Below are 25,617 nucleotides of genomic sequence, written 5' to 3'. Positions count from 1 at the left end.
CACAGAAGCAATCAATCAATCAGATTCCAAACTCTCCACCATGGCCAAGACCAAAGAGCTCTCCAAGGATGTCAGGGACAAGATTGTAGACCTATACAAGGCTGGAATGGGCTACAAGACCATAGCCAAGCAGCTTGGTGAGAAGGTGACAACAGTTGGTGTGATTATTCGCAAATGGAAGAAACACAAAAGAACTGTCAATCTCCCTCAGCCTGGGGCTCCATGCAAGATCTCACCTCGTGGAGTTGCAATGATCATGAGAACGGTGAGGAATCAGCCCAGAACTACACGGGAGGATCTTGTCAATGATCTCAAGGCAGCTGGGACCATAGTCACCAAGAAAACAATTGGTAACACACTATGCCGTGAAGGACTGAAATCCTGCAGCGCCCGCAAGGTCCCCCTGCTCAAGAAAGCACATATACAGGCCCGTCTGAAGTTTGCCAATGAACATCTGAATGATTCAGAGGAGAACTGGGTGAAAGTGTTGTGGTCAGATGAGACCAAAATCGAGCTCTTTGGCATCAACTCAACTCGCCGTGTTTGGAGGAGGAGGAATGCTGCCTATGATCCCAAGAACACCATCACCACCGTCAAACATGGAGGTGGAAACATTATGCTTTGGGGGTGTTTTTCTGCTAAGTGGACAGGACAACTTCACCACATCAAAGGGACGATGAACGGCGCCATGTACCATCAAATCTTGGGTAAGAACCTCCTTCCCTCAGCCAGGGCATTGAAAATGGGTTGTGGATGGGTATTCCGGCATGACAATGACCCAAAACACACGGCCAAGGCAACAAAGGAGTGGCTCAAGAAGAAGCACATTAAGGTCCTGGAGTGGCCTAGCCAGTCTCCAGACCTTAATCCCATAGAAAATCTGTGGAGGGAGCTGAAGGTTCGAGTTGCCAAACGTCAGCCTCGAAACCTTAATGACTTGGAGAAGATCTGCAAAGAGGGGTGGGACAAAATCCCTCCTGAGATGTGTGCAAACCTGGTGGCCAACTACAAGAAACGTCTGACCTCTGTGATTGCCAACAAGGGTTTTGCCACCAAGTACTAAGTCATGTTTTGCAGAGGGGTCAAATACTTATTTCCCTCATTAAAATGCAAATACATTTATAACATTTTTGACATGTGTTTTTCTGGATTTTTGTTGTTGTTATTCTGTCTCTCACTGTTCAAATAAACTTACCATTAAAATTATAGACTGATCATGTCTTTGTCAGTGGGGCAAACGTACAAAATCAGCAGGGGATCAAATACGTTTTTCCCTCACTGTACAGTCAGTGAGGCCCTTCTAGGGAGGAAGAGGTGGATGGTCCTCCAAATAAAATAAAAACAATGAAGCAGACATGCCGTACAGACAGACAGACTGACAGACAGACAGATAAAGTCTCACCTTCAGAGTTTCCTCATCCAGAGCTTTCACTTCCTGGATCATGGTCTGTATCTGCTGTGGAGGGATGGCTGATATGACAGAGTGGGCACATGCTGACAGGGATGGGCGTGAGACCAGGTCCCTTCCCTCCTCCCCCCGCTCAATGGTACACTGCCTCAGATCAGATAGGCTGAGAGGAATAAGGAAGCAAACAGAGTTCAACTGACACACTGACTGACTGGTCACATACAGATTACACTCTCTCACACACACACATTCTGTATTACAGGTTCGTCGTAGCTACTCTCATAATCATGCATTTCACTGTATGAAAAATAGAGATTTATGTTTTAACATTGTCAATCTGTTACAGACTCAACTCTGAGAGGGTTTCAGTCAGATTAACACCTTAGACATAATCACACATAACAGGAATAAGACGTGCAACTTCCTGTGTTCATACTTCCTCTTACTAAAGATGATACTGCCAAGGTTGCATTAAGCACTGTGAAGCAGGGACAAAACACAGTAAGATTTGATCTAAAACATTTGATCTAAAACATGCCAAAGCCATCTCCCCTTTGCAGAATCTGACTTCCAGTGCTATCTTACTTTTTTTCATAGCAAGCACTACTACAGTGTAGGTCTGTAGACATACTAGACTATTTTCAGCTCTTGTGAAATCAGTGTATATTTATACCTTCTCATCCAATCACCTGAGTGGTAGTGTGTGTACAGCTGTGTGGTGTCAGTCATTGAAACCGAGAATATGCTGTATATACCAGGGTAAGGGTCAATTCCATTTCAATTACATCAATTTAGGAAGTAAACTGAAATTCCAACTTCCTAAATAGAGAAGCATTGAGAAAAACTGGAATATGAACTTCATTTTACTTCCTGAATTGATTGTAATGGAATTGACCCCAACCCTAGAATATGCTGTATGTTGATGTTTTTCAGAGAGTTTTTACCTGACAGAGAAGCTATTCTCGTTGCTGTCGGGGCCAGGGGAGAGGGGGGTGTTCTGGGCCGGGTCGGGCTCCTCCGGGCTGCTGACTAGAGGGGATGCAGGGGGAGGGTCTGACCCAGGGTTACCCGGCACAGTTGGACAAGGGGAGGGGAGTAGGGAGTGCATGGAACGCATCAGGGCATGGGACACCTGGAGTAGAGTAGAGTAGAGTAGAGTAGAGTAGAGTAGAGTAGAGTAGAGTAGAGTAGAGTAGAGTAGAGTAGAGTAGAGCAGAGTAGAGTAGAGTAGAGTAGAGTAGAGTAGAGTAGAGTAGAGTAGAGTAGAGTAGAGTAGAGTAGAGTAGAGTAGAGTAGAGTAGAGTAGAGTAGAGTAGAGTAGAGCAGAGTAGAATAGAGCAGAGCAGAGTAGAGTAGAGTAGAGTAGAGTAGAGCAGAGTAGAGTAGAATAGAGTAGAGTAGAGTAGAGCAGAGCAGAGTAGAGTAGAGTAGAGTAGAATAGAACAGAGTAGAGTAGAATAGAATAGAGTAGAGTAGAGTAGAGTAGAGTAGAGTAGAGTAGAGTAGAGTAGAGTAGAGTAGAGTAGAGTAGAGTAGAATATAATAGAGCAGAGCAGAGTAGAGTAGAGTAGAGTAGAGTAGAGTAGAGCAGAGCAGAGCAGAGCAGAGTAGAGTAGAGTAGAGCAGAGTAGAGTAGAGTAGAGTAGAATAGAACAGAGTAGAGTAGAGTAGAGTATAGTAGAGTAGAATAGAATAGAGCAGAGTAGAGTAGAGTAGAGTAGAGTAGAGTAGAGTAGAGTAGAGCAGAGCAGAGCAGAGCAGAGTAGAGCAGAGTAGAGTAGAGTAGAGCAGAGCAGAGCAGAGCAGAGTAGAGCAGAGCAGAGTAGAGTAGAGTAGAGTAGAGTAGAGCAGAGTAGAGTAGAGCAGAGTAGAGCAGAGTAGAGTAGAGCAGAGCAGAGCAGAGCAGAGCAGAGTAGAGTAGAGCAGAGCAGAGCAGAGCAGAGCAGAGCAGAGCAGAGTAGAGCAGAGCAGAGCAGAGCAGAGCAGAGCAGAGCAGAGTAGAGTAGAGTAGAGTAGAGTAGAGTAGAGTAGAGTAGAGTAGAGCAGAGCAGAGCAGAGTAGAATAGAGCAGAGCAGAGCAGAGTAGAGTAGAGCAGAGCAGAGCAGAGCAGAGTAGAGCAGAGTAGAGTAGAGTAGAGTAGAGTAGAGCAGAGCAGAGCAGAGCAGAGCAGAGCAGAGCAGAGCAGAGCAGAGCAGAGCAGAGTAGAGTAGAGTAGAGCAGAGCAGAGCAGAGCAGAGCAGAGCAGAGTAGAGTAGAGTAGAGTAGAGTAGAGTAGAGTAGAGCAGAGCAGAGCAGAGCAGAGCAGAGTAGAGTAGAGTAGAGTAGAGTAGAGCAGAGCAGAGCAGAGCAGAGTAGAGTAGAGTAGAGTAGAGTAGAGCAGAGTAGAGTAGAGTAGAGTAGAGCAGAGCAGAGTAGAGTAGAGTAGAGTAGAGTAGAGCAGAGTAGAGTAGAGTAGAGTAGAGCAGAGTAGAGTAGAGCAGAGTAGAGCAGAGCAGAGTATAAAACATGTTATGGTTAGGGCCCTGCTGTTCTTTTCTATCCTTCATCCCACCTCAGGAGGCACCTTCTTACACCATGTGGCAAACAATTCTCACGTGTTCATACTATAATAGTCTAAAGGAATTATCCAATTAGTCCAAAATAAATTGCCCAATCCCAACCGGGTGAATCGACTTCAAATTCAATGTCTGCCGACACTTATTGCCATCAGCAGCCTACACCGTAATGTACCAAATTATTTATTATTATTATTAATTACTATCTCAAGGACATGATCAACATAATGAACCACTTAAATCATTATCTGTTCACAACACTATATGAGAATAATAAGCATTTTATCTAAGAAAATTGAGGTGGGAAAAAAAACGAATTCAAAAAGAACAGAATAGTTGAGTTGACTGTATGTTACGGTGCTTAGTCTGGCTATGCACCATGCCGATGGCATCCCACTGGGCACACAGTGTTTAAATTAATGTTGTTTCCACGTTATTTCCACGTCATTTCCACGTTATAGACGTTGATTTGATGTTAAATTGACGTCTGTGCCCAGTGGGATAGCCTGTAGTTCATTTGTTCATTTAGCAGACAATACATTTATATTCCTGTGCCCTTACCACGGTCAACACACATATATTTTACAGTAAGAATATAATGAAATATAACAGAATAATATATAAATTATATTGTATCCCAAACAAACTATTGCCAAGTGTCGCAGGTGCGCACAATCCACACACTAAATGACAGCTACAAATGTATTGCATGCACTTACCTGTTACAGAGTAATTACATGGGTTATTCAGCTGGTATGAAGCTTGTGTGACATTTCATACATTTCATACATTTTATTGGACATTTTACAATTTACACTTGGACAATGTGATGTAATGTAAAGTGTGACCAAAGACGCACCTGTTTACTGAAGGAAAGTATCTTCCCCAGGCTCTCTCCCTCCAGTCCTCTTAGAGTTGTTGACCCATCTGGGGAGGGAGAGGCAGGCAGGGGAAGGCTACGCGTCCGCAGGCTGGCCTGCTTGCCCTGAGCCTGGGCATGGCTCTGGTCTCCCTCCCCCCTCCTCTGGTGGTTGTAGTGGACCAAGGCTTTCTCCCTTGGAGCTGCTGGACCTCCTGGGCACCGGGCCAGAGGGGGGAGACGGAGGCCTCCACAGCCTCATCCAGGGGCTCTGTTTCTGGGGTCGGCCTCGGGAGAGATGCCTCTAGGGTGGATGGGGTGGTGGTGGTGTCCTCGGGGGATGGTGAGTCAGAGATTTCTGTATTGGTGTCTGTTGTCTCTTCCACTGGGGTCTGGAGCTCCACTGGGGTCTGGAGCTCCGAGGCAGGGTGGGGGGTCGGAAGAAGAGAAAAGCAGGTTGGAGGAGAAGGGTGGGAGGCAGGAGAGGGAGGATGGGTGGAGTGAGGAGAGGCTGCAAGGGGAGAAGAGGACACCCTTCCGTCCTTTTCCTCGTCAGAGATTGGAGAGGTCACTTTAGCTCCTTTGCCCATGTCATGTTGGATTGTACCATTCTCCTCTAAGAGAGGGGGGTCACTCCTGATGGGTGCCTTGTCCTTCAGAGGGAGGGAGGTGGAGGGGGCTAGGGGCCTCCTGTTGTTGCCCCACCTCTCCTGACCCTTACCATCAGGACTAGAGAAGGTCTCAAATGAATGGATCTTCTGCTTGATTGACAGGTTGGCTGCAGAGGAGGTGGGCCGTAGACTTACCCCGAAGGTGCTGTTGAAATACACATTTAAAAACGTTATTGTCCATCCACCTGGACAATTTACATGAGACAGAAATTGTTGTTGGCTTATAACTCATGAACACACAACACTGGGAATCAAACCCAGGTCACCTATACACTTCAACACCACCTTAACCCACTGAAATAAAGGTGTACGCTTTAGGCGCTAACACAAGTCTTCAGATCTCAGGCAAGACTAAACCGCCTTTTATACATTGCTATAAAACAAAAGACAAAGATAAATGTTATGGAGAAACACTACGTACGTTCCACCGCCTCTGTTGTCCAGGGGTTTGGCCAGCTCCGGCTGGGGCCTCCCGTTCCTGATACTCCTGAGGCTCTGACGGTTCCACATAGGCTTGGGGGCAACCGGGGGGGCCTTCCTCACCCCTGGGGGGTCCTCAGTCATTGGGCTAGGGGTGGAGATTAGGGAGGCAGGGGTGGAGGGGGTGGTGGGGTCTGGGGTGGTGTGGTGGTCGGAAGTACTGTTGAGTTCAGGAAGCTCAGGAAACTCACTCCTTTGGCTCATGGCGACTGGTTGGGATGGAGTGTGTGTTGCGTCGTGGTGTGAGCTGAGATGGTGTGTTTGTTGTTGATGTGTGCTATTGTGGGAGTGTGTGTTGTGTTGGTGTGGGCTCGGATGATTCGGACTCTGGTTGTGATGGGGGTCTCCAGGACCTCCAAGATCAGGGGGGCTGTCGGAGATCCTAACCCAGGGGTCGTGAAGCTTTTCTGGGGTGAGCTGCTCCACGCGAGCCTGCCTCCTCAGGCCCGGCCTCTTACTCTGGGAGCAGAGGTGGAGGGCAGACTCAGCACCTGAACACAGACACAACACAGGAAACACAATCTAAGAGGAGGAGAGATACAAGTGCTTCACAATGAGCTAGACTCACACTACCCTCACTGCAATAATGCATTCATACCTGCACAGCTTTCTGCTTTACTAATGTAAGTAAATAATAAGTTGTGGTGCCATTAAATATCACAATGTAAGAAATGATCTAAAGATGACGTTCACAAAGCTGGCATTCACAACTAATCTAAACAACGTGTTGTCTTTCAGGAAACATCTTCACAGGAAACGAACTGCAAATGGCCCCTATAGGTGTCTCAAGGAGCTGGATATTTGACTGTTGCCTCTGTACTGTACAAATGCTGTATTCTAATTTGTTTTTGGAAACTGAATGTGACTGACAAAAAGAAAGTATCCCTTCCTAGGCATGCCCTCTTCAAAAGCACATTTATAACGCACAGCATAGATGTTATAAATTCGTTTTTAACGAATAGTGTCATAAATTATATAAAGAGGGTAATCATAGGAAATGTCCACATGAAGTTTGGCAAGGTAGCCATACGGTACCTGTGTGTGGTCTGTCTTCTGTGCAGGATGAGTATCGAGGGCAGTCGGTGATGGCAGCAGAGTGAGCGTCAGAGTGGGTGAGATTCTCTCCACTTCCCCCTGAGTGTTCTCTCTCTCTTTCTCTCTCTCTTACTCTCTCACTCTCTACTTCCTGGAACACACATAAACAGGAAGTTAAAACGTTGAGCGCACCACTCAGCCTCCGACCGCAGAAAGCAATTCACCCTGCATTTACTGTCGCCCGTTAACCTCCACAACTTCACATGGACATGCATCCATTCATCACACTCACAACGACCAGATGCAGAACGTAATTGGATCACACACAATGCCAAGGCAAGGCCATTCTATGATATCCAAAAGCTTCATGCTTGATGTGGGTATAACACAAGCATCGTTCAGAATAACAGGGTAATCACTTACAAACACATAAGCAGATACTTCCAGAATCGAGAGGCCATCCTTACTATAAAAGCTTGCATTGTGAGACAGGTTTAAGGTTTAATGTTTCAGGGACAGGATACATAGGGAAGAGGTGTCATATTTTGACATCAATGCCTGCTCAAAGGCATGAATGTATGACATTCTGCAAAAAATAAACAAAAGGTATGATTGGTATGTTCATATTTTCTATTCTCAGTCCAAAGTAATCTCCATGCAAAACATTCACCAACACACATTCAAGAGTATGAAACGGTCCCACATACATTTCTACATAGTAACCTTATGCTCTTTCTCAAAGCCTTGTATACACTGCTAAAAAGCTGGAAGCATGTAGATGTGAATACAGAAACAACACATGTGACGATACACATTAGTTAGAGGAAAAATACATTAGTATTCTGCATTTAGTAAATTCAGCATGGTTTAGCATATTGCTTATGGACAGAGAATAAGAAAAACAGTGAGATTATGTCTAATGGTATCCTTCTCTGCACTAATATCTAATGTTATCCTTCTCTGCACTACTGTCTAATGGTATCCTTCTCTGCACTACTGTCTAATGGTATCATTCTCTGCACTAATGTCTAATGGTATCCTTCTCTGCACTACTGTCTAATGTTATCATTCTCTGCACTAATGTATAATGGTATCCTTCTATGCACTACTGTCTAATTGTCACGCCCTGACTCAGGGGACGTTTATTTGTTGAGTCAGGGTGTGTATATTCCGTGTTATGTTGGTTCTATGGTGTAGATTCTAGAATGTGTAGATCTATGTTGGCCGGGGTGGTTCCCAATCAGAGGCAGCTGTAACTCGTTGTCTCTGATTGGGGACCATGCTTAGGCAGCCTTTTGGCACCTGTTAGTTGTGGGATCTTGTTCCAGTTATGGTATGTTTGTGTGTTACCTTGGACTTCACGTTTTGTTTGTTGTTTTGTAGTGTGTTTATTCGTTTAAATAAACATGTACGCTTATCACACTGCGCCTTGGTTCGACCAGTCTTTAAACGATCGTGACACTAATGGTATCCTTCTCTGCACTACTGTCTAATGGTATCCTTCTCTGCACTACTGTCTAATGGTATCCTTCTCTGCACTAATGTCTAATGGTATCCTTCTCTGCACTAATGTCTAATGGTATCCTTCTCTGCACTACTGTCTAATGGTATCCTTCTCTGCACTACTGTCTAAAGTTATCCTTCTCTGCACTAATGTCTAATGGTATCCTTCTCTGCACTACTGTCTAATGTTATCCTTCTCTGCACTACTGTCTAATGGTATCCTTCTCTGCACTAATGTCTAATGGTATCCTTCTCTGCACTACTGTCTAATGTTATCCTTCTCTGCACTAATGTCGAATGTTGTCCTTCTCTGCACTAATGTCTAATGTTATCCTTCTCTGCACTAATGTCTAATGTTATCCTTCTCTGCACTAATGTCTGATGTTATCCTTCTCTGCACTAATGCCTAATGTTGTCCTGTGGTGTTCATTAGGCACCAAATGGAAAAAAAACTGGGACTACCTTGACTTGTCCAATAAGAAACTTTCATTCTCGTATTAAGACGTTTCCATTGCATGCCTTAATGAACTCGACCCAGCTCTGCAGATCAGCTTCACAGACAATGTGGTTTTAGAGAATAGGCAAGCGGAAGAACCAATGCAAAACAGAATAGCGTGTCTCGACCACAGCTGATGCCTGATGCATGAAGACAATGCAACTCTTTACACTGTTTTACAGACATTTTGAGCACGCCCCCTTCTTTCCTACAGTAGCTACCATTTATGGGCAATAAAAGCATCCAGTCCAGCTCTTCCTCAAATTTAAGGAAGTATGAATGAATGACAGACATTCATATAAAGCTGTCCTGTTGAGATGCATCGATATTTAGATGACTTTGATCACTGTGTTTGAGATGTAGATACTTTGATCCATCAATTCAAATTAATTATTTCAAAAACCTTTCAAACCTGCTTACAATATACCTATTCATTAATCCATCCATCCATCCAGAGTAATACATGTTTAAGTCAAGATGACTGGTTAGATATGAGTATACTTAGTAAATTCAGCATGTTTTAGCATATTGCTTGTGGACAAAAAAAATACAAAAACAGTGAGATTATGTCAGATGCTGTCCTTTGCTGCGCTGGGTTGTGTTCTTTAGGCACCAAACGTAAGAAACCAAACCATCGTTGTAAATAGGTGTAAATAATGTTCTCTCCCTACCTGACAGTTGGTATGTGTGGGGCTCCATCCGTCCTCTCTAACAGGGGAGCCTCTACTGGAACCATTGGAGTCCGGCAGGCCCCCAGTGGCCCCCTCCTCACTAGTGACGTCCTGGTGTCTGCTGTACCTCCTTGGAGGTGCCAGGGCTTTGGGCCTGTTCTAGGGTCAGATTAGGAAAATATGTGTTGTATAAGCGTTTCTTACTGGACAATTCCAGGTAGTCCCAGCCTGTTTCAGTGCATTATTCTTCCATTTGGTGCCTAAAGTGTGGCCTTCCAGAAGCTTGTTTGGAAACCTCTGGAGTTAAGCTACCTTATTTCCCCTAGTGGCCAGGTCTAAGGTACGCTGGCTGGAGAGGTTGGCTGCTGGGGAGTTGTAGGGGACATTGTAGTCGTCATCAGGCACAGGGCAGACCAGTGCAGACAGTCTGTTATCACACCAGGGCTCAGCCGTGGACCCCTAGAACCATGATATCAAGAGGGATTAGGACCCCTAGAACCATGACCCCTTGAACTCTCAGAACCATGAGACAAAGAGGTATTAGAACCTCTAGAACCATGACCCCTAGAACTCCTACACCCATGAGATAAAGACGGATGAGAATCCCTAGAACCATGACCCCTAGAAGCCCTAAACCCATGAGATAAAGACGGATTAGAATCCCTAGAACCATGACCCTTAGAACTCTTAGAACCACGAGATGAAGATGTATTAGAACCTCTAGAAACATGACAGACACCGATGTACAACACATCGACCCAATCCTTTCTCATCTTATTCTGGGATGCCTGGTTGTGGTGAGTTACCATGGGGATGTCGAGGCTGTGGACCCTTCCCATCAGATTATGGTGCGTGTTGTGGTTGGGTACAGTCAGGGTTTGACCATTAACCAGGTTGGTTCCTGGTCCGGGGCAGCAGTTGTGCTGATGGTTATGATGGGGGTTCTGGTTGTATGTGTTGCTGTCACTACAGGAGCGAGTCATGTTCTTCTGGGCTCGCCGGGCAGTCAGTTGGCTGAAGCTCCTCGCCACACAGCGCTCACACTTCCCTCTGGAGTGGGAGCAGGGGTCAGACCTACGCAGGCCTGGGGTTAAGAGGTCACAGGGAGAGACAGAAAGTGAGAGAGAGAGAGAGAGAGAGAGAGAGAGAGAGAGAGAGAGAGAGAGAGAGAGAGAGAGAGAGAGGGAGAGGGAGAGGGAGAGGGAGAGGGAGAGGGAGAGGGAGAGGGAGAAGGAGAGAGAGACACAAAGAGAGTGAGACCAGAAAGATGGAAACAAAGATACAAAGAAACAAAGGTAGGTAGGTAGGTAGGTAGGTAGGTCGGTAGGTCGGTAGGTCGGTAGGTCGGTAGGGTAGGTAGGTAGGTAGGTAGGTAGGTAGGTAGGTAGGTAGGTAGGTAGGTCGGTAGGTAGGTCGGTAGGTCGGTCAGTCATCGGTAGGTAGGTGAGAGAGAGAGATGGGATGAAACACAATGCAGTAATATTACGGAAGGTAATGTGTGTGCATTATCGTCTGGCGACGCTAAACTAGCTGAGAGTTGATAAAGGTTGTTACTGTCTATACTCCACTGAGTTGATAAAGGTTGTTACCGTCTATACTCCACTGAGTTGATAAAGGTTGTTACTGTCTATACTCCACTGAGTTGATAAAGGTTGTTACTGTCTATACTCCACTGAGTTGATAAAGGTTGTTACCGTCTATACTCCACTGAGTTGATAAAGGTTGTTACTGTCTATACTCCACTGAGTTGATAAAGGTTGTTACTGTCTATACTCCACTGAGTTGATAAAGGTTGTTACCGTCTATACTCCACTGAGTTGATAAAGGTTGTTACTGTCTATACTCCACTGAGTTGATAAAGGTTGTTACTGTCTATACTCCACTGAGTTGATAAAGGTTGTTACTGTCTATACTCCACTGAGTTGATAAAGGTTGTTACTGTCTATACTCCACTGAGTTGATAAAGGTTGTTACTGTCTATACTCCACTGAGTTGATAAAGGTTGTTACTGTCTATACTCCACTGAGTTGATAAAGGTTGTTACCGTCTATACTCCACTGAGTTGATAAAGATTGTTACTGTCTATACTCCACTGAGTTGATAAAGGTTGTTACCGTCTATACTCCTGTCACGCCCTGACATTGAGATCTCTAGTTGGGTTGGTCAGGGTGTGAAATCTAGTTTATCTATTTCTATGTTGGCCGGGTGTGGTTCCCAATCAGAGGCAGCTGTTGATCGTTGTCTCTGATTGGGGATCATACTTAGGCAGCCATTTTGTCTACATATGTTCTGGGATCTTGTTTCTGTTTGGCTTGTTGGATGTTTAGCCTCTTGAACTTCACGGTCTGTTGGATTTTGTTATTTTGTCTGTGTATATAATAATAAACAACTATGTACTTATACCACGCTGCACCTTGGTCCGATCCTTTACTCAACAAACGTGACAGAAGATCCCACCACCAACGGACCAAGCAGCGTGGCCAGGAGGAGCAGACATGCTGGACACAGGTGGGGAAGACATTCTGGACATGGGAGGAGATATTGGCCGGTAAGGGACCCTGGGCGAAGGAAGAAGCCCAGGCAGGAAAGGATCAACGGCGACGACGAAGGAAGCCTAAGAGGTAGCCCCAAGAAACATTTTTGGGGGGGGCACACGGGTGGTTGGCGGAGCAGCAGGAGGCCCTAGAAGGGCTGATTGTGGAGAGGGAGATAGCTATAGAAGAAGCCGCTATGATAGATGCCCTCCAAGACCTGCAGCTCAGTACTCTGAGAGAGGAGACCACCGCCTTACGGGAGCTGTTAGTTAAGAGGGAGCAGGAGCTCTCCCTTCAGAAGGAGGCGCTGTAGGAGGCCCTCAGGGAGAAGGAGTCAGTGGATGCACGGAGAGAGGAGCTGGCCAGACAACAGGAGGAGCTGAGAGAGGAGTTAACCCTCCAGCAGCAGAGAACTCAGCCCTTAGAGCAGAGGCTGGAGGAGCCAAGTTTCAGAGCACTGAGAGAGGAGCTGGCCAGACAACAGGAGGAGCTGAGAGAGGAGTTAACCCTCCAGCAGCAGAGAACTCAGTCCTTAGAGCAGAGGCTGGCGGAGCCAGGTTTAGCAGAGCCAACTCCCCGCACTCGCTTTGAGGAGCGTGTGACCGTGCAGGCACCAGGCTATGCGCCGGCTTTACGCACTGTGCCGCCAGTGCGCCTTCACAGAGCGGTACGGCCCGTGCCTGCTCCTCGCAGTGGTGCGTGTCTCCAGTCCGGTATGACTCGTACCTGCTCCTCGCACCAAACCAGTGGTGCATGTCCCCAGCCCGGTACGGCCCGTGCCTGCTCCTCGCACCAAACCAGTGGTGCGTGTCTCCAGCCCGGTGCGCCCCGTACCTGCTCCTCGCACCAAACCAGTGGTGCGTGTCCCCAGCCCGGTACGGCCCGTGCCTGCTCCTCGCATCAAACCAGTGGTGCGTGTCTCCAGCCCGGTAAGGCCCGTACCTGCTCCTCGCACCAAACCAGTGGTGCGTGTCTCCAGCCCGGTAAGGCCCGTACCTGCTCCTCGCACCAAACCAGTGGTGCGTGTCCCCAGCCCGTCGGCCCCTCTTCAGGGTCTGGGCCTCCCACACCAGGGTCCAGACAGGGCTTGGTGCCTCGCGGGAGGACTGCCGAGCCGGAACCAGACGTCAACCCCTCTCCAGGGTCGGGGTCTCCCACACCAGGGTCCAGACAGGGCTTGGTGCATCGCGGGAGGACTGCTGGGCCGGGACCAGACATCAGCCCCACTCCACTGAGTTAATAAAGGTTGTTACTGTCTATACTCCACTGAGTTGATAAAGGTTGTTACCGTCTATACTCCACTGAGTTGATAAAGGTTGTTACTGTCTATACTCCACTGAGTTGATAAAGGTTGTTACTGTCTATACTCCACTGAGTTGATAAAGGTTGTTACCGTCTATACTCCACTGAGTTGATAAAGGTTGTTACTGTCTATACTCCACTGAGTTGATAAAGGTTGTTACTGTCTATACTCCACTGAGTTGATAAAGGTTGTTACCGTCTATACTCCACTGAGTTGATAAAGGTTGTTACTGTCTATACTCCACTGAGTTGATAAAGGTTGTTACTGTCTATACTCCACTGAGTTGATAAAGGTTGTTACCGTCTATACTCCACTGAGTTGATAAAGGTTGTTACTGTCTATACTCCACTGAGTTAATAAAGGTTGTTACCGTCTATACTCCACTGAGTTGATAAAGGTTGTTACTGTCTATACTCCACTGAGTTGATAAAGGTTGTTACTGTCTATACTCCACTGAGTTAATAAAGGTTGTTACCGTCTATACTCCACTGAGTTAATAAAGGTTGTTACCGTCTATACTCCACTGAGTTGATAAAGGTTGTTACTGTCTATACTCCACGGAGTTGATAAAGGTTGTTACCGTCTATACTCCACTGAGTTGATAAAGGTTGTTACCGTTTATACTCCACTGACTGGCGTCCTGCTTTAGTTTGCTGGTCTCTACAGCCTGGGCTATGGCATCGTTCAGCTGCTGCTCTGACACCTAAAGATACACACACACATATTGCATTTAACACACACACATGAGCACGCACGCAAACACACACACACACCACCACCAAACAAATGCACTTTCCCCCATCCCCCCCCTCCCCCAACCCACACACAATACTACATGATATACACACGTTTATATAAGGCTTTGTGTGTATATACAGTGGGGGAAAAAAGTATTTAGTCAGCCACCAATTGTGCAAGTTTTCCCACTTAAAAAGATGAGAGAGGCCTGTAATTTTCATCATAGGTACACGTCAACTATGACAGACAAAATGAGAAAAACAATTCCAGAAAATCACATTGTAGGATTTTTAATGAATTTATTAGCAAATTATGGTGGAAAATAAGTATTTGGTCAATAACAAAAGTTTCTCAATACTTTGTTATATACCCTTTGTTGGCAATGACACAGGTCAAACGTTTTCTGTAAGTCTTCACAAGGTTTTCACACACTGTTGCTGGTATTTTGGCCCATTCCTCCATGCAGATCTCCTCTAGAGCAGTGATGTTTTGGGGCTGTCGCTGGGCAACACAGACTTTCAACTCCCTCCAAATATTTTCTATGGGGTTGAGATCTGGAGACTGGCTAGGCCACTCCAGGACCTTGAAATGTTTCTTACGAAGCCACTCCTTCGTTGCCCGGGCGGTGTGTTTGGGATCATTGTCATGCTGAAAGACCCAGCCACGTTTCATCTTCAATGCCCTTGCTGATGGAAGGAGGTTTTCACTCAAAATCTCACGATACATGGCCCCATTCATTCTTTCCTTTACCGGATCAGTCGTCCTGGTCCCTTTGCAGAAAAAACAGCCCCAAAGCATGATGTTTCCACCCCCATGCTTCACAGTAGGTATGGTGTTCTTTGGATGCAACTCAGCATTCTTTGTCCTCCAAACATGACGAGTTGAGTTTTTACCAAAAAAGTTCTATTTTGGTTTCATCTGACCATATGACATTCTCCCAATCCTCTTCTGGATCATCCAAATGCACTCTAGCAAACTTCAGACGGGCCTGGACATGTACTGGCTTAAGCAGGGGGACACGTCTGGCACTGCAGGATTTGAGTCCCTGGCGGCGTAGTGTGTTACTGATGGTAGGCTTTGTTACTTTGGTCCCAGCTCTCTGCAGGTCATTCACTAGGTCCCCCCGTGTGGTTCTGGGATTTTTGCTCACCGTTCTTGTGATCATTTTGACCCCACGGGGTGAGATCTTGCGTGGAGCCCCAGATCGAGGGAGATTATCAGTGGTTTTGTATGTCTTCCATTTCCTAATAATTGCTCCCACAGTTGATTTCTTCAAACCAAGCTGCTTACCTATTGCAGATTCAGTCTTCCCAGCCTGGTGCAGGTCTACAATTTTGTTTATGGTGTCTTTTAACAGCTCTTTGGTCTTGGCCATAGTGGAGTTTGGAGTGTGACTGTTTGAGGTTGTGGACAGGTGTCTTTTATACTGATAACAAGTTCAAACAGGTGCCATTAATACAGGTAACGAGTGGAGGACAGAGGAGCCTCTTAAAGAAGAAGTTACAGGTCTGTGAGAGCCAGAAATCTTGCTTGTTTGTAGGTGACCAAATACTTATTTGCAAATAAATTCATTACAATGTGATTTTCTGGATTTTTCTTTCTCAATTTGTCTGTCATAGTTGACGTGTACCTATCATGAAAATTACAGGCCTCGCTCATCTTTTTAAGTGGGAGAACTTTCACAATTGGTGGCTGACTAAATACTGTATATAAGGCCAGACATTGTGTGTATATAAGGTTAGACAGGGTGTGTATATAAGGTCAGACAGGGTGTGTATATAAGGCCAGACAGGGTGTGTATATAAGGCCAGACAGGGTGTGTATATAAGGTTAGACAGGGTGTGTATATAAGGCCAGACAGGGTGTGTATATAAGGCCAGACAGGGTGTTTATATAAGGTTAGACAGGGTGTGTATATAAGGCCAGTCAGGGTTGTATATAAGGTTAGACAGGGTGTGTATATAAGACCAGACAGGGTGTGTATATAAGGCCAGACAGGGTGTGTATATAATGCCAGACAGGGTGTGTATATAAGATTAGACAGGGTGTGTATATAAGGTTAGACAGGGTGTGTATATAAGGCCAGACAGGGTGTGAATATAAGACCAGACAGGGTATGTATATAAGGCCAGACAGGGTGTGTATATAAGACCAGACAGGGTATGTATATAAGGCCAGACAGGGTGTGAATATAAGACCAGACAGGGTGTGTATATAAGGCCAGACAGGGTGTGTATATAAGACCAGACAGGGTATGTATATAAGGCCAGACAGGGTGTGTATATAAGGCCAGACAGGGTGTGAATATAAGACCAGACAGGGTATGTATATAAGGCCAGACAGCGTGTGTATATAAGGCCAGACAGGGTGTGTATATAAGGCCAGACAGGGTGTGTATATAAGGCCAGACAGGGTGTGTATATAAGGCCAGACAGGGTGTGTATATAAGGCCAGACAGGGTGTGTATATAAGGCCAGACAGGGTGTGTATATAAGGCCAGACAGGGTGTGTATATAAGGCCAGACAGGGTGTGAATATAAGACCAGACAGGGTATGTATATAAGGCCAGACAGGGTGTGTATATAAGGCCAGACAGGGTGTGAATATAAGATCAGACAGGGTATGTATATAAGACCAGACAGGGTGTGTATATAAGGCCAGACAGGGTGTGTATATAAGACCAGACAGGGTATGTATATAAGGCCAGACAGGGTGTGTATATAAGGCCAGACAGGGTGTGTATATAAGGTTAGACAGGGTGTGTATATAAGGCCAGACAGGGTGTGTATATAAGACCAGACAGGGTGTGTATATAAGGCCAGACAGGGTGTGTATATAAGGCCAGACAGGGTGTGTATATAAGGTTAGACAGGGTGTGTATATAAGACCAGACAGGGTATGTATATAAGACCAGACAGGGTGTGTATATAAGGCCAGACAGGGTGTGTATATAAGGTTAGACAGGGTGTGTATATAAGGCCAGACAGGGTGTGTATATAAGGCCAGACAGGGTGTGTATATAAGGCCAGACAGGGTGTGTATATAAGACCAGACAGGGTATGTATATAAGGCCAGACAGGGTGTGTATATAAGGCCAGACAGGGTGTGTATATAAGACCAGACAGGGTGTGTATATAAGACCAGACAGGGTGTGTATATAAGGCCAGACAGGGTGTGTATATAAGGCCAGACAGGGTGTGTATATAAGACCAGACAGGGTGTGTATATAAGACCAGACAGGGTATGTATATAAGGCCAGACAGGGTGTGTACATAAGGCCAGACATGGTGTGTATATAAGACCAGACAGGGTGTGTATATAAGACCAGACAGGGTGTGTATATAAGGCCAGACAGGGTGTGTATATAAGGTTAGACAGGGTGTGTATATAAGGCTAGACATGGTGTGTATATAAGGCCAGACAGGGTGTGTATATAAGGCCAGACAGGGTGTGTACATAAGGCCAGACATGGTGTGTATATAAGGCCAGACAGGGTGTGTATATAAGGCCAGACAGGGTGTGTATATAAGGCTAGACAGGGTGTGTATATAAGGCCAGACAGGGTGTGTATATAAGGCCAGACAGGGTGTGTATATAAGATCAGACAGGGTGTGTATATAAGGCCAGACAGGGTGTGTATATAAGGCCAGACAGGGTGTGTATATAAGACCAGACAGGGTGTGTATATAAGGCCAGACAGGGTGTGTATATAAGGCCAGACAGGGTGTGTATATAAGACCAGACAGGGTGTGTATATAAGGCCAGACAGGGTGTGTATATAAGGCCAGACAGGGTGTGTATATAAGACCAGACAGGGTGTGTATATAAGGCCAGACAGGGTGTGTATATAAGACCAGACAGGGTGTGTATATAAGACCAGACAGGGTGTGTATATAAGGCCAGACAGGGTGTGTATATAAGGCCAGACAGGGTGTGTATATAAGGCCAGACAGGGTGTGTATATAAGGCCAGACAGGGTGTGTATATAAGACCAGACAGGGTGTGTATATAAGACCAGACAGGGTGTGTATATAAGGCCAGACAGGGTGTATATAAGGCCAGACAGGGTGTGTATATAAGACCAGACAGGGTATGTATATAAGGCCAGACAGGGTGTGTATATAAGGCCAGACAGGGTGTGTATATAAGACCAGACAGGGTGTTGTATATAAGGCCAGACAGGGTGTGTATATAAGGCCAGACAGGGTGTGTATATAAGGCCAGACAGGTGTGTATATAAGGCCAGACAGGGTGTGTATATAAGGCCAGACAGGGTGTGTATATAAGGCCAGACAGGGTGTGTATATAAGACCAGACAGGGTATGTATATAAGGCCAGACAGGGTGTGTATATAAGGCCAGACAGGGTGTGTATATAAGACCAGACAGGGTGTGTATATAAGACCAGACAGGGTGTGTATATAAGGCCAGACAGGGTGTATATAAGACCAGACAGGGTGTGTATATAAGGCCAGACAGGGTGTGTATATAAGGCCAGACAGGGTGTGTATATAAGGCCAGACAGGGTGTGTATATAAGGCCAGACAGGGTGTGTATATAAGGCCAGACAGGGTGTGTATATAAGGCCAGACAGGGTGTGTATATAAGGCCAGACAGGGTGTGTATATAAGACCAGACAGGGTGTGTATATAAGACCAGACAGGGTGTGTATATAAGACCAGACAGGGTGTGTATATAAGGCCAGACAGGGTGTGTATATAAGGCCAGACAGGGTGTGTATATAAGGCCAGACAGGGTGTGTATATAAGGCCAGACAGGGTGTGTATATAAGACCAGACAGGGTGTGTATATAAGGCCAGACAGGGTGTGTATATAAGGCCAGACAGGGTGTGTATATAAGGCCAGACAGGTGTGTATATAAGGCTTTGCAGACGTTTTATATAAGGCCAGACAGGGTGTATATAAGACCAGACAGGGTGTGTATATAAGACCAGACAGGGTGTGTATATAAGGCCAGACAGGGTGTGTATATAAGGCCAGACAGGGTGTGTATATAAGGTTAGACAGGGTGTGTATATAAGACCAGACAGGGTATGTATATAAGGCCAGACAGGGTGTGTATATAAGGCCAGACAGGGTGTGTATATAAGGCCAGACAGGGTGTGTATATAAGGCCAGACAGGGTGTGTATATAAGACCAGACAGGGTGTGTATATAAGGCCAGACAGGGTGTGTATATAAGGCCAGACAGGGTGTGTATATAAGACCAGACAGGGTGTGTATATAAGGCCAGACAGGGTGTGTATATAAGACCAGACAGGGTGTGTATATAAGACCAGACAGGGTGTGTATATAAGGCCAGACAGGGTGTGTATATAAGGCCAGACAGGTGTGTATATAAGGCCAGACAGGGTGTGTATATAAGACCAGACAGGGTGTGTATATAAGATGTATATAAGGCCAGACAGGGTATGTATATAAGGCCAGACAGGGTGTGTATATAAGACCAGACAGGGTGTGTATATAAGGCCAGACAGGGTGTGTATATAAGGCCAGACAGGGTGTGTATATAAGGCCAGACAGGGGTGTGTATATAAGGCTAGACAGGGTGTGTATATAAGGCCAGACAGGGTGTGTATATAAGACCAGACAGGGTGTGTATATAAGGCCAGACAGGGTGTGTATATAAGGCCAGACAGGGTGTGTATATAAGGCCAGACAGGGTGTGTATATAAGACCAGACAGGGTGTGTATATAAGGCCAGACAGGGTGTGTATATAAGGTTAGACAGGGTGTGTATATAAGGTTAGACATGGTGTGTATATAAGACCAGACAGGGTATGTATATAAGGCCAGACAGGGTGTGTACATAAGGCCAGACATGGTGTGTATATAAGACCAGACAGGGTGTGTATATAAGACCAGACAGGGTGTGTATATAAGGCCAGACAGGGTGTGTATATAAGGTTAGACAGGGTGTGTATATAAGGTTAGACATGGTGTGTATATAAGGCCAGACAGGGTGTGTATATAAGGCCAGACAGGGTGTGTATATAAGGTTAGACAGGGTGTGTATATAAGCCCAGACAGGGTGTGTATATAAGCCCAGACAGGGTGTGTATATAAGGTTAGACAGGGTGTGTATATAAGGCCAGACAGGGTGTGTATATAAGGCCAGACAGGGTGTGTATATAAGGTTAGACAGGTTGTGTATATAAGGCCAGTCAGGGTGTGTATATAAGGCCAGTCAGGGTGTGTATATAAGGTTAGACAGGGTTTGTATATAAGACCAGACAGGGTGTGTATATAAGGCCAGACAGGGTGTGTATATAAGATTAGACAGGGTGTGTATATAAGGTTAGACAGGGTGTGTATATAAGACCAGACAGGGTATGTATATAAGGCCAGACAGGGTGTGTATATAAGGCCAGACAGGGTGTGTATATAAGATTAGACAGGGTGTGTATATAAGACCAGACAGGGTATGTATATAAGGCCAGACAGGGTGTGTATATAAGACCAGACAGGGTGTGTATATAAGACCAGACAGGGTGTGTATATAAGACCAGATAGGGTGTGTATATAAGACCAGACAGGGTGTGTATATAAGGTTAGACAGGGTGTGTATATAAGGTCAGACAGGGTGTGTATATAAGGCCAGACAGGGTGTGTATATAAGGTTAGACAGGGTGTGTATATAAGGCCAGACAGGGTGTGTATATAAGGCCAGACAGGGTGTGTATATAAGACCAGACAGGGTGTGTATATAAGGCCAGACAGGGTGTGTATATAAGACCAGACAGGGTATGTATATAAGGCCAGACAGGGTGTGTACATAAGGCCAGACATGGTGTGTATATAAGACCAGACAGGGTGTGTATATAAGACCAGACAGGGTGTGTATATAAGGCCAGACAGGGTGTGTATATAAGGTTAGACAGGGTGTGTATATAAGGTTAGACATGGTGTGTATATAAGGCCAGACAGGGTGTGTATATAAGGCCAGACAGGGTGTGTATATAAGGTTAGACAGGGTGTGTATATAAGCCCAGACAGGGTGTGTATATAAGCCCAGACAGGGTGTGTATATAAGGTTAGACAGGGTGTGTATATAAGGCCAGACAGGGTATGTATATAAGGCCAGACAGGGTGTGTATATAAGACCAGACAGGGTGTGTATATAAGACCAGACAGGGTGTGTATATAAGACCAGACAGGGTGTGTATATAAGACCAGACAGGGTGTGTATATAAGGTTAGACAGGGTGTGTATATAAGGTCAGACAGGGTGTGTATATAAGGCCAGACAGGGTGTGTATATAAGGTTAGACAGGGTGTGTATATAAGGTTAGACAGGGTGTGTATATAAGGCCAGACAGGGTGTGTATATAAGGCCAGACAGGGTGTGTATATAAGGCCAGACAGGGTGTGTATATAAGGCCAGTCAGGGTGTGTATATAAGGCCAGACAGGGTGTGTATATAAGGCCAGACAGCGTGTGTATATAAGGCCAGACACGGTGTGTATATAAGGCCAGACAGGGTGTGTATATAAGGCCAGACAGGGTGTGTATATAAGACCAGACAGGGTGTGTATATAAGGCCAGACAGGGTGTGTATAAAAGGCCAGACAGGGTGTGTATATAAGGCCAGACAGGGTGTGTATATAAGGCCAGACAGGGTGTGTATATAAGGTTAGACAGGGTGTGTATATAAGGCCAGACAGGGTGTGTATATAAGGCCAGACAGGGTGTGTATATAAGGCCAGACAGGGTGTGTATATAAGACCAGACAGGGTATGTATATAAGGCCAGACAGGGTGTGTATATAAGGCCAGACAGGGTGTGTATATAAGACCAGACAGGGTGTGTATATAAGACCAGACAGGGTGTGTATATAAGGCCAGACAGGGTGTGTATATAAGGCCAGACAGGGTGTGTATATAAGACCAGACAGGGTGTGTATATAAAACCAGACAGGGTATGTATATAAGGCCAGACAGGGTGTGTACATAAGGCCAGACATGGTGTGTATATAAGACCAGACAGGGTGTGTATATAAGACCAGACAGGGTGTGTATATAAGGCCAGACAGGGTGTGTATATAAGGTTAGACAGGGTGTGTATATAAGGTTAGACATGGTGTGTATATAAGACCAGACAGGGTATGTATATAAGGCCAGACAGGGTGTGTACATAAGGCCAGACATGGTGTGTATATAAGGTTAGACAGGGTGTGTATATAAGGCCAGACAGGGTGTGTATATAAGGCCAGACAGGGTGTTTATATAAGGTTAGACAGGGTGTGTATATAAGGCCAGTCAGGGTTGTATATAAGGTTAGACAGGGTGTGTATATAAGACCAGACAGGGTGTGTATATAAGGCCAGACAGGGTGTGTATATAATGCCAGACAGGGTGTGTATATAAGATTAGACAGGGTGTGTATATAAGGTTAGACAGGGTGTGTATATAAGGCCAGACAGGGTGTGAATATAAGACCAGACAGGGTATGTATATAAGGCCAGACAGGGTGTGTATATAAGACCAGACAGGGTATGTATATAAGGCCAGACAGGGTGTGAATATAAGACCAGACAGGGTGTGTATATAAGGCCAGACAGGGTGTGTATATAAGACCAGACAGGGTATGTATATAAGGCCAGACAGGGTGTGTATATAAGGCCAGACAGGGTGTGAATATAAGACCAGACAGGGTATGTATATAAGGCCAGACAGCGTGTGTATATAAGGCCAGACAGGGTGTGTATATAAGGCCAGACAGGGTGTGTATATAAGGCCAGACAGGGTGTGTATATAAGGCCAGACAGGGTGTGTATATAAGGCCAGACAGGGTGTGTATATAAGGCCAGACAGGGTGTGTATATAAGGCCAGACAGGGTGTGTATATAAGGCCAGACAGGGTGTGAATATAAGACCAGACAGGGTATGTATATAAGGCCAGACAGGGTGTGTATATAAGGCCAGACAGGGTGTGAATATAAGATCAGACAGGGTATGTATATAAGACCAGACAGGGTGTGTATATAAGGCCAGACAGGGTGTGTATATAAGACCAGACAGGGTATGTATATAAGGCCAGACAGGGTGTGTATATAAGGCCAGACAGGGTGTGTATATAAGGTTAGACAGGGTGTGTATATAAGGCCAGACAGGGTGTGTATATAAGACCAGACAGGGTGTGTATATAAGGCCAGACAGGGTGTGTATATAAGGCCAGACAGGGTGTGTATATAAGGTTAGACAGGGTGTGAATATAAGACCAGACAGGGTATGTATATAAGACCAGACAGGGTGTGTATATAAGGCCAGACAGGGTGTGTATATAAGGTTAGACAGGGTGTGTATATAAGGCCAGACAGGGTGTGTATATAAGGCCAGACAGGGTGTGTATATAAGGCCAGACAGGGTGTGTATATAAGACCAGACAGGGTATGTATATAAGGCCAGACAGGGTGTGTATATAAGGCCAGACAGGGTGTGTATATAAGACCAGACAGGGTGTGTATATAAGACCAGACAGGGTGTGTATATAAGGCCAGACAGGGTGTGTATATAAGGCCAGACAGGGTGTGTATATAAGACCAGACAGGGTGTGTATATAAGACCAGACAGGGTATGTATATAAGGCCAGACAGGGTGTGTATATAAGGCCAGACAGGGTGTGTATATAAGACCAGACAGGGTATGTATATAAGGCCAGACAGGGTGTGTATATAAGGCCAGACAGGGTGTGTATATAAGGTTAGACAGGGTGTGTATATAAGGCCAGACAGGGTGTGTATATAAGACCAGACAGGGTGTGTATATAAGGCCAGACAGGGTGTGTATATAAGGCCAGACAGGGTGTGTATATAAGGTTAGACAGGGTGTGAATATAAGACCAGACAGGGTGTGTATATAAGACCAGACAGGGTGTGTATATAAGGCCAGACAGGGTGTGTATATAAGGTTAGACAGGGTGTGTATATAAGGTTAGACATGGTGTGTATATAAGACCAGACAGGGTATGTATATAAGGCCAGACAGGGTGTGTACATAAGGCCAGACATGGTGTGTATATAAGACCAGACAGGGTGTGTATATAAGACCAGACAGGGTGTGTATATAAGGCCAGACAGGGTGTGTATATAAGGTTAGACAGGGTGTGTATATAAGGTTAGACATGGTGTGTATATAAGGCCAGACAGGGTGTGTATATAAGGCCAGACAGGGTGTGTATATAAGGTTAGACAGGGTGTGTATATAAGCCCAGACAGGGTGTGTATATAAGCCCAGACAGGGTGTGTATATAAGGTTAGACAGGGTGTGTATATAAGGCCAGACAGGGTGTGTATATAAGGCCAGACAGGGTGTGTATATAAGGTTAGACAGGTTGTGTATATAAGGCCAGTCAGGGTGTGTATATAAGGCCAGTCAGGGTGTGTATATAAGGTTAGACAGGGTTTGTATATAAGACCAGACAGGGTGTGTATATAAGGCCAGACAGGGTGTGTATATAAGATTAGACAGGGTGTGTATATAAGGTTAGACAGGGTGTGTATATAAGACCAGACAGGGTATGTATATAAGGCCAGACAGGGTGTGTATATAAGGCCAGACAGGGTGTGTATATAAGATTAGACAGGGTGTGTATATAAGACCAGACAGGGTATGTATATAAGGCCAGACAGGGTGTGTATATAAGACCAGACAGGGTGTGTATATAAGACCAGACAGGGTGTGTATATAAGACCAGATAGGGTGTGTATATAAGACCAGACAGGGTGTGTATATAAGGTTAGACAGGGTGTGTATATAAGGTCAGACAGGGTGTGTATATAAGGCCAGACAGGGTGTGTATATAAGGTTAGACAGGGTGTGTATATAAGGCCAGACAGGGTGTGTATATAAGGCCAGACAGGGTGTGTATATAAGACCAGACAGGGTGTGTATATAAGGCCAGACAGGGTGTGTATATAAGACCAGACAGGGTATGTATATAAGGCCAGACAGGGTGTGTACATAAGGCCAGACATGGTGTGTATATAAGACCAGACAGGGTGTGTATATAAGACCAGACAGGGTGTGTATATAAGGCCAGACAGGGTGTGTATATAAGGTTAGACAGGGTGTGTATATAAGGTTAGACATGGTGTGTATATAAGGCCAGACAGGGTGTGTATATAAGGCCAGACAGGGTGTGTATATAAGGTTAGACAGGGTGTGTATATAAGCCCAGACAGGGTGTGTATATAAGCCCAGACAGGGTGTGTATATAAGGCCAGACAGGGTGTGTATATAAGACCAGACAGGGTGTGTATATAAGACCAGACAGGGTGTGTATATAAGACCAGACAGGGTGTGTATATAAGACCAGACAGGGTGTGTATATAAGGTTAGACAGG

The 25,617-nt window shown here is 45.5% G+C and overlaps 1 protein-coding gene across 1 annotated transcript in view; it reads right to left on the bottom strand.

The window, feature by feature from the left end:
• The window catches only part of il16 (interleukin 16), a 50,277-nt gene that overhangs the window by 5,252 nt on the left and 19,408 nt on the right, over positions 1-25,617 (bottom strand). Inside the window, exons 14-23 of the mRNA XM_045219104.1 lie at positions 14,132-14,219; positions 10,486-10,763; positions 9,992-10,138; positions 9,680-9,838; positions 7,010-7,160; positions 5,916-6,465; positions 5,036-5,639; positions 4,824-4,988; positions 2,353-2,540; positions 1,403-1,571 (exon numbers count right to left, since the gene is read on the bottom strand). Coding sequence (XP_045075039.1) covers positions 1,403-1,571; positions 2,353-2,540; positions 4,824-4,988; positions 5,036-5,639; positions 5,916-6,465; positions 7,010-7,160; positions 9,680-9,838; positions 9,992-10,138; positions 10,486-10,763; positions 14,132-14,219 — 2,499 coding nt within the window. The remainder of the gene's footprint in view (positions 1-1,402; positions 1,572-2,352; positions 2,541-4,823; positions 4,989-5,035; positions 5,640-5,915; positions 6,466-7,009; positions 7,161-9,679; positions 9,839-9,991; positions 10,139-10,485; positions 10,764-14,131; positions 14,220-25,617) is intronic.

This window comes from Coregonus clupeaformis, unplaced genomic scaffold, assembly GCF_020615455.1.
Source record: "Coregonus clupeaformis isolate EN_2021a unplaced genomic scaffold, ASM2061545v1 scaf2059, whole genome shotgun sequence".
Taxonomy (NCBI): domain Eukaryota; kingdom Metazoa; phylum Chordata; class Actinopteri; order Salmoniformes; family Salmonidae; genus Coregonus; species Coregonus clupeaformis.
Note: the sequence above shows the minus strand (reverse complement) of the source record. Positions and strands in the feature narration are given on the sequence as shown.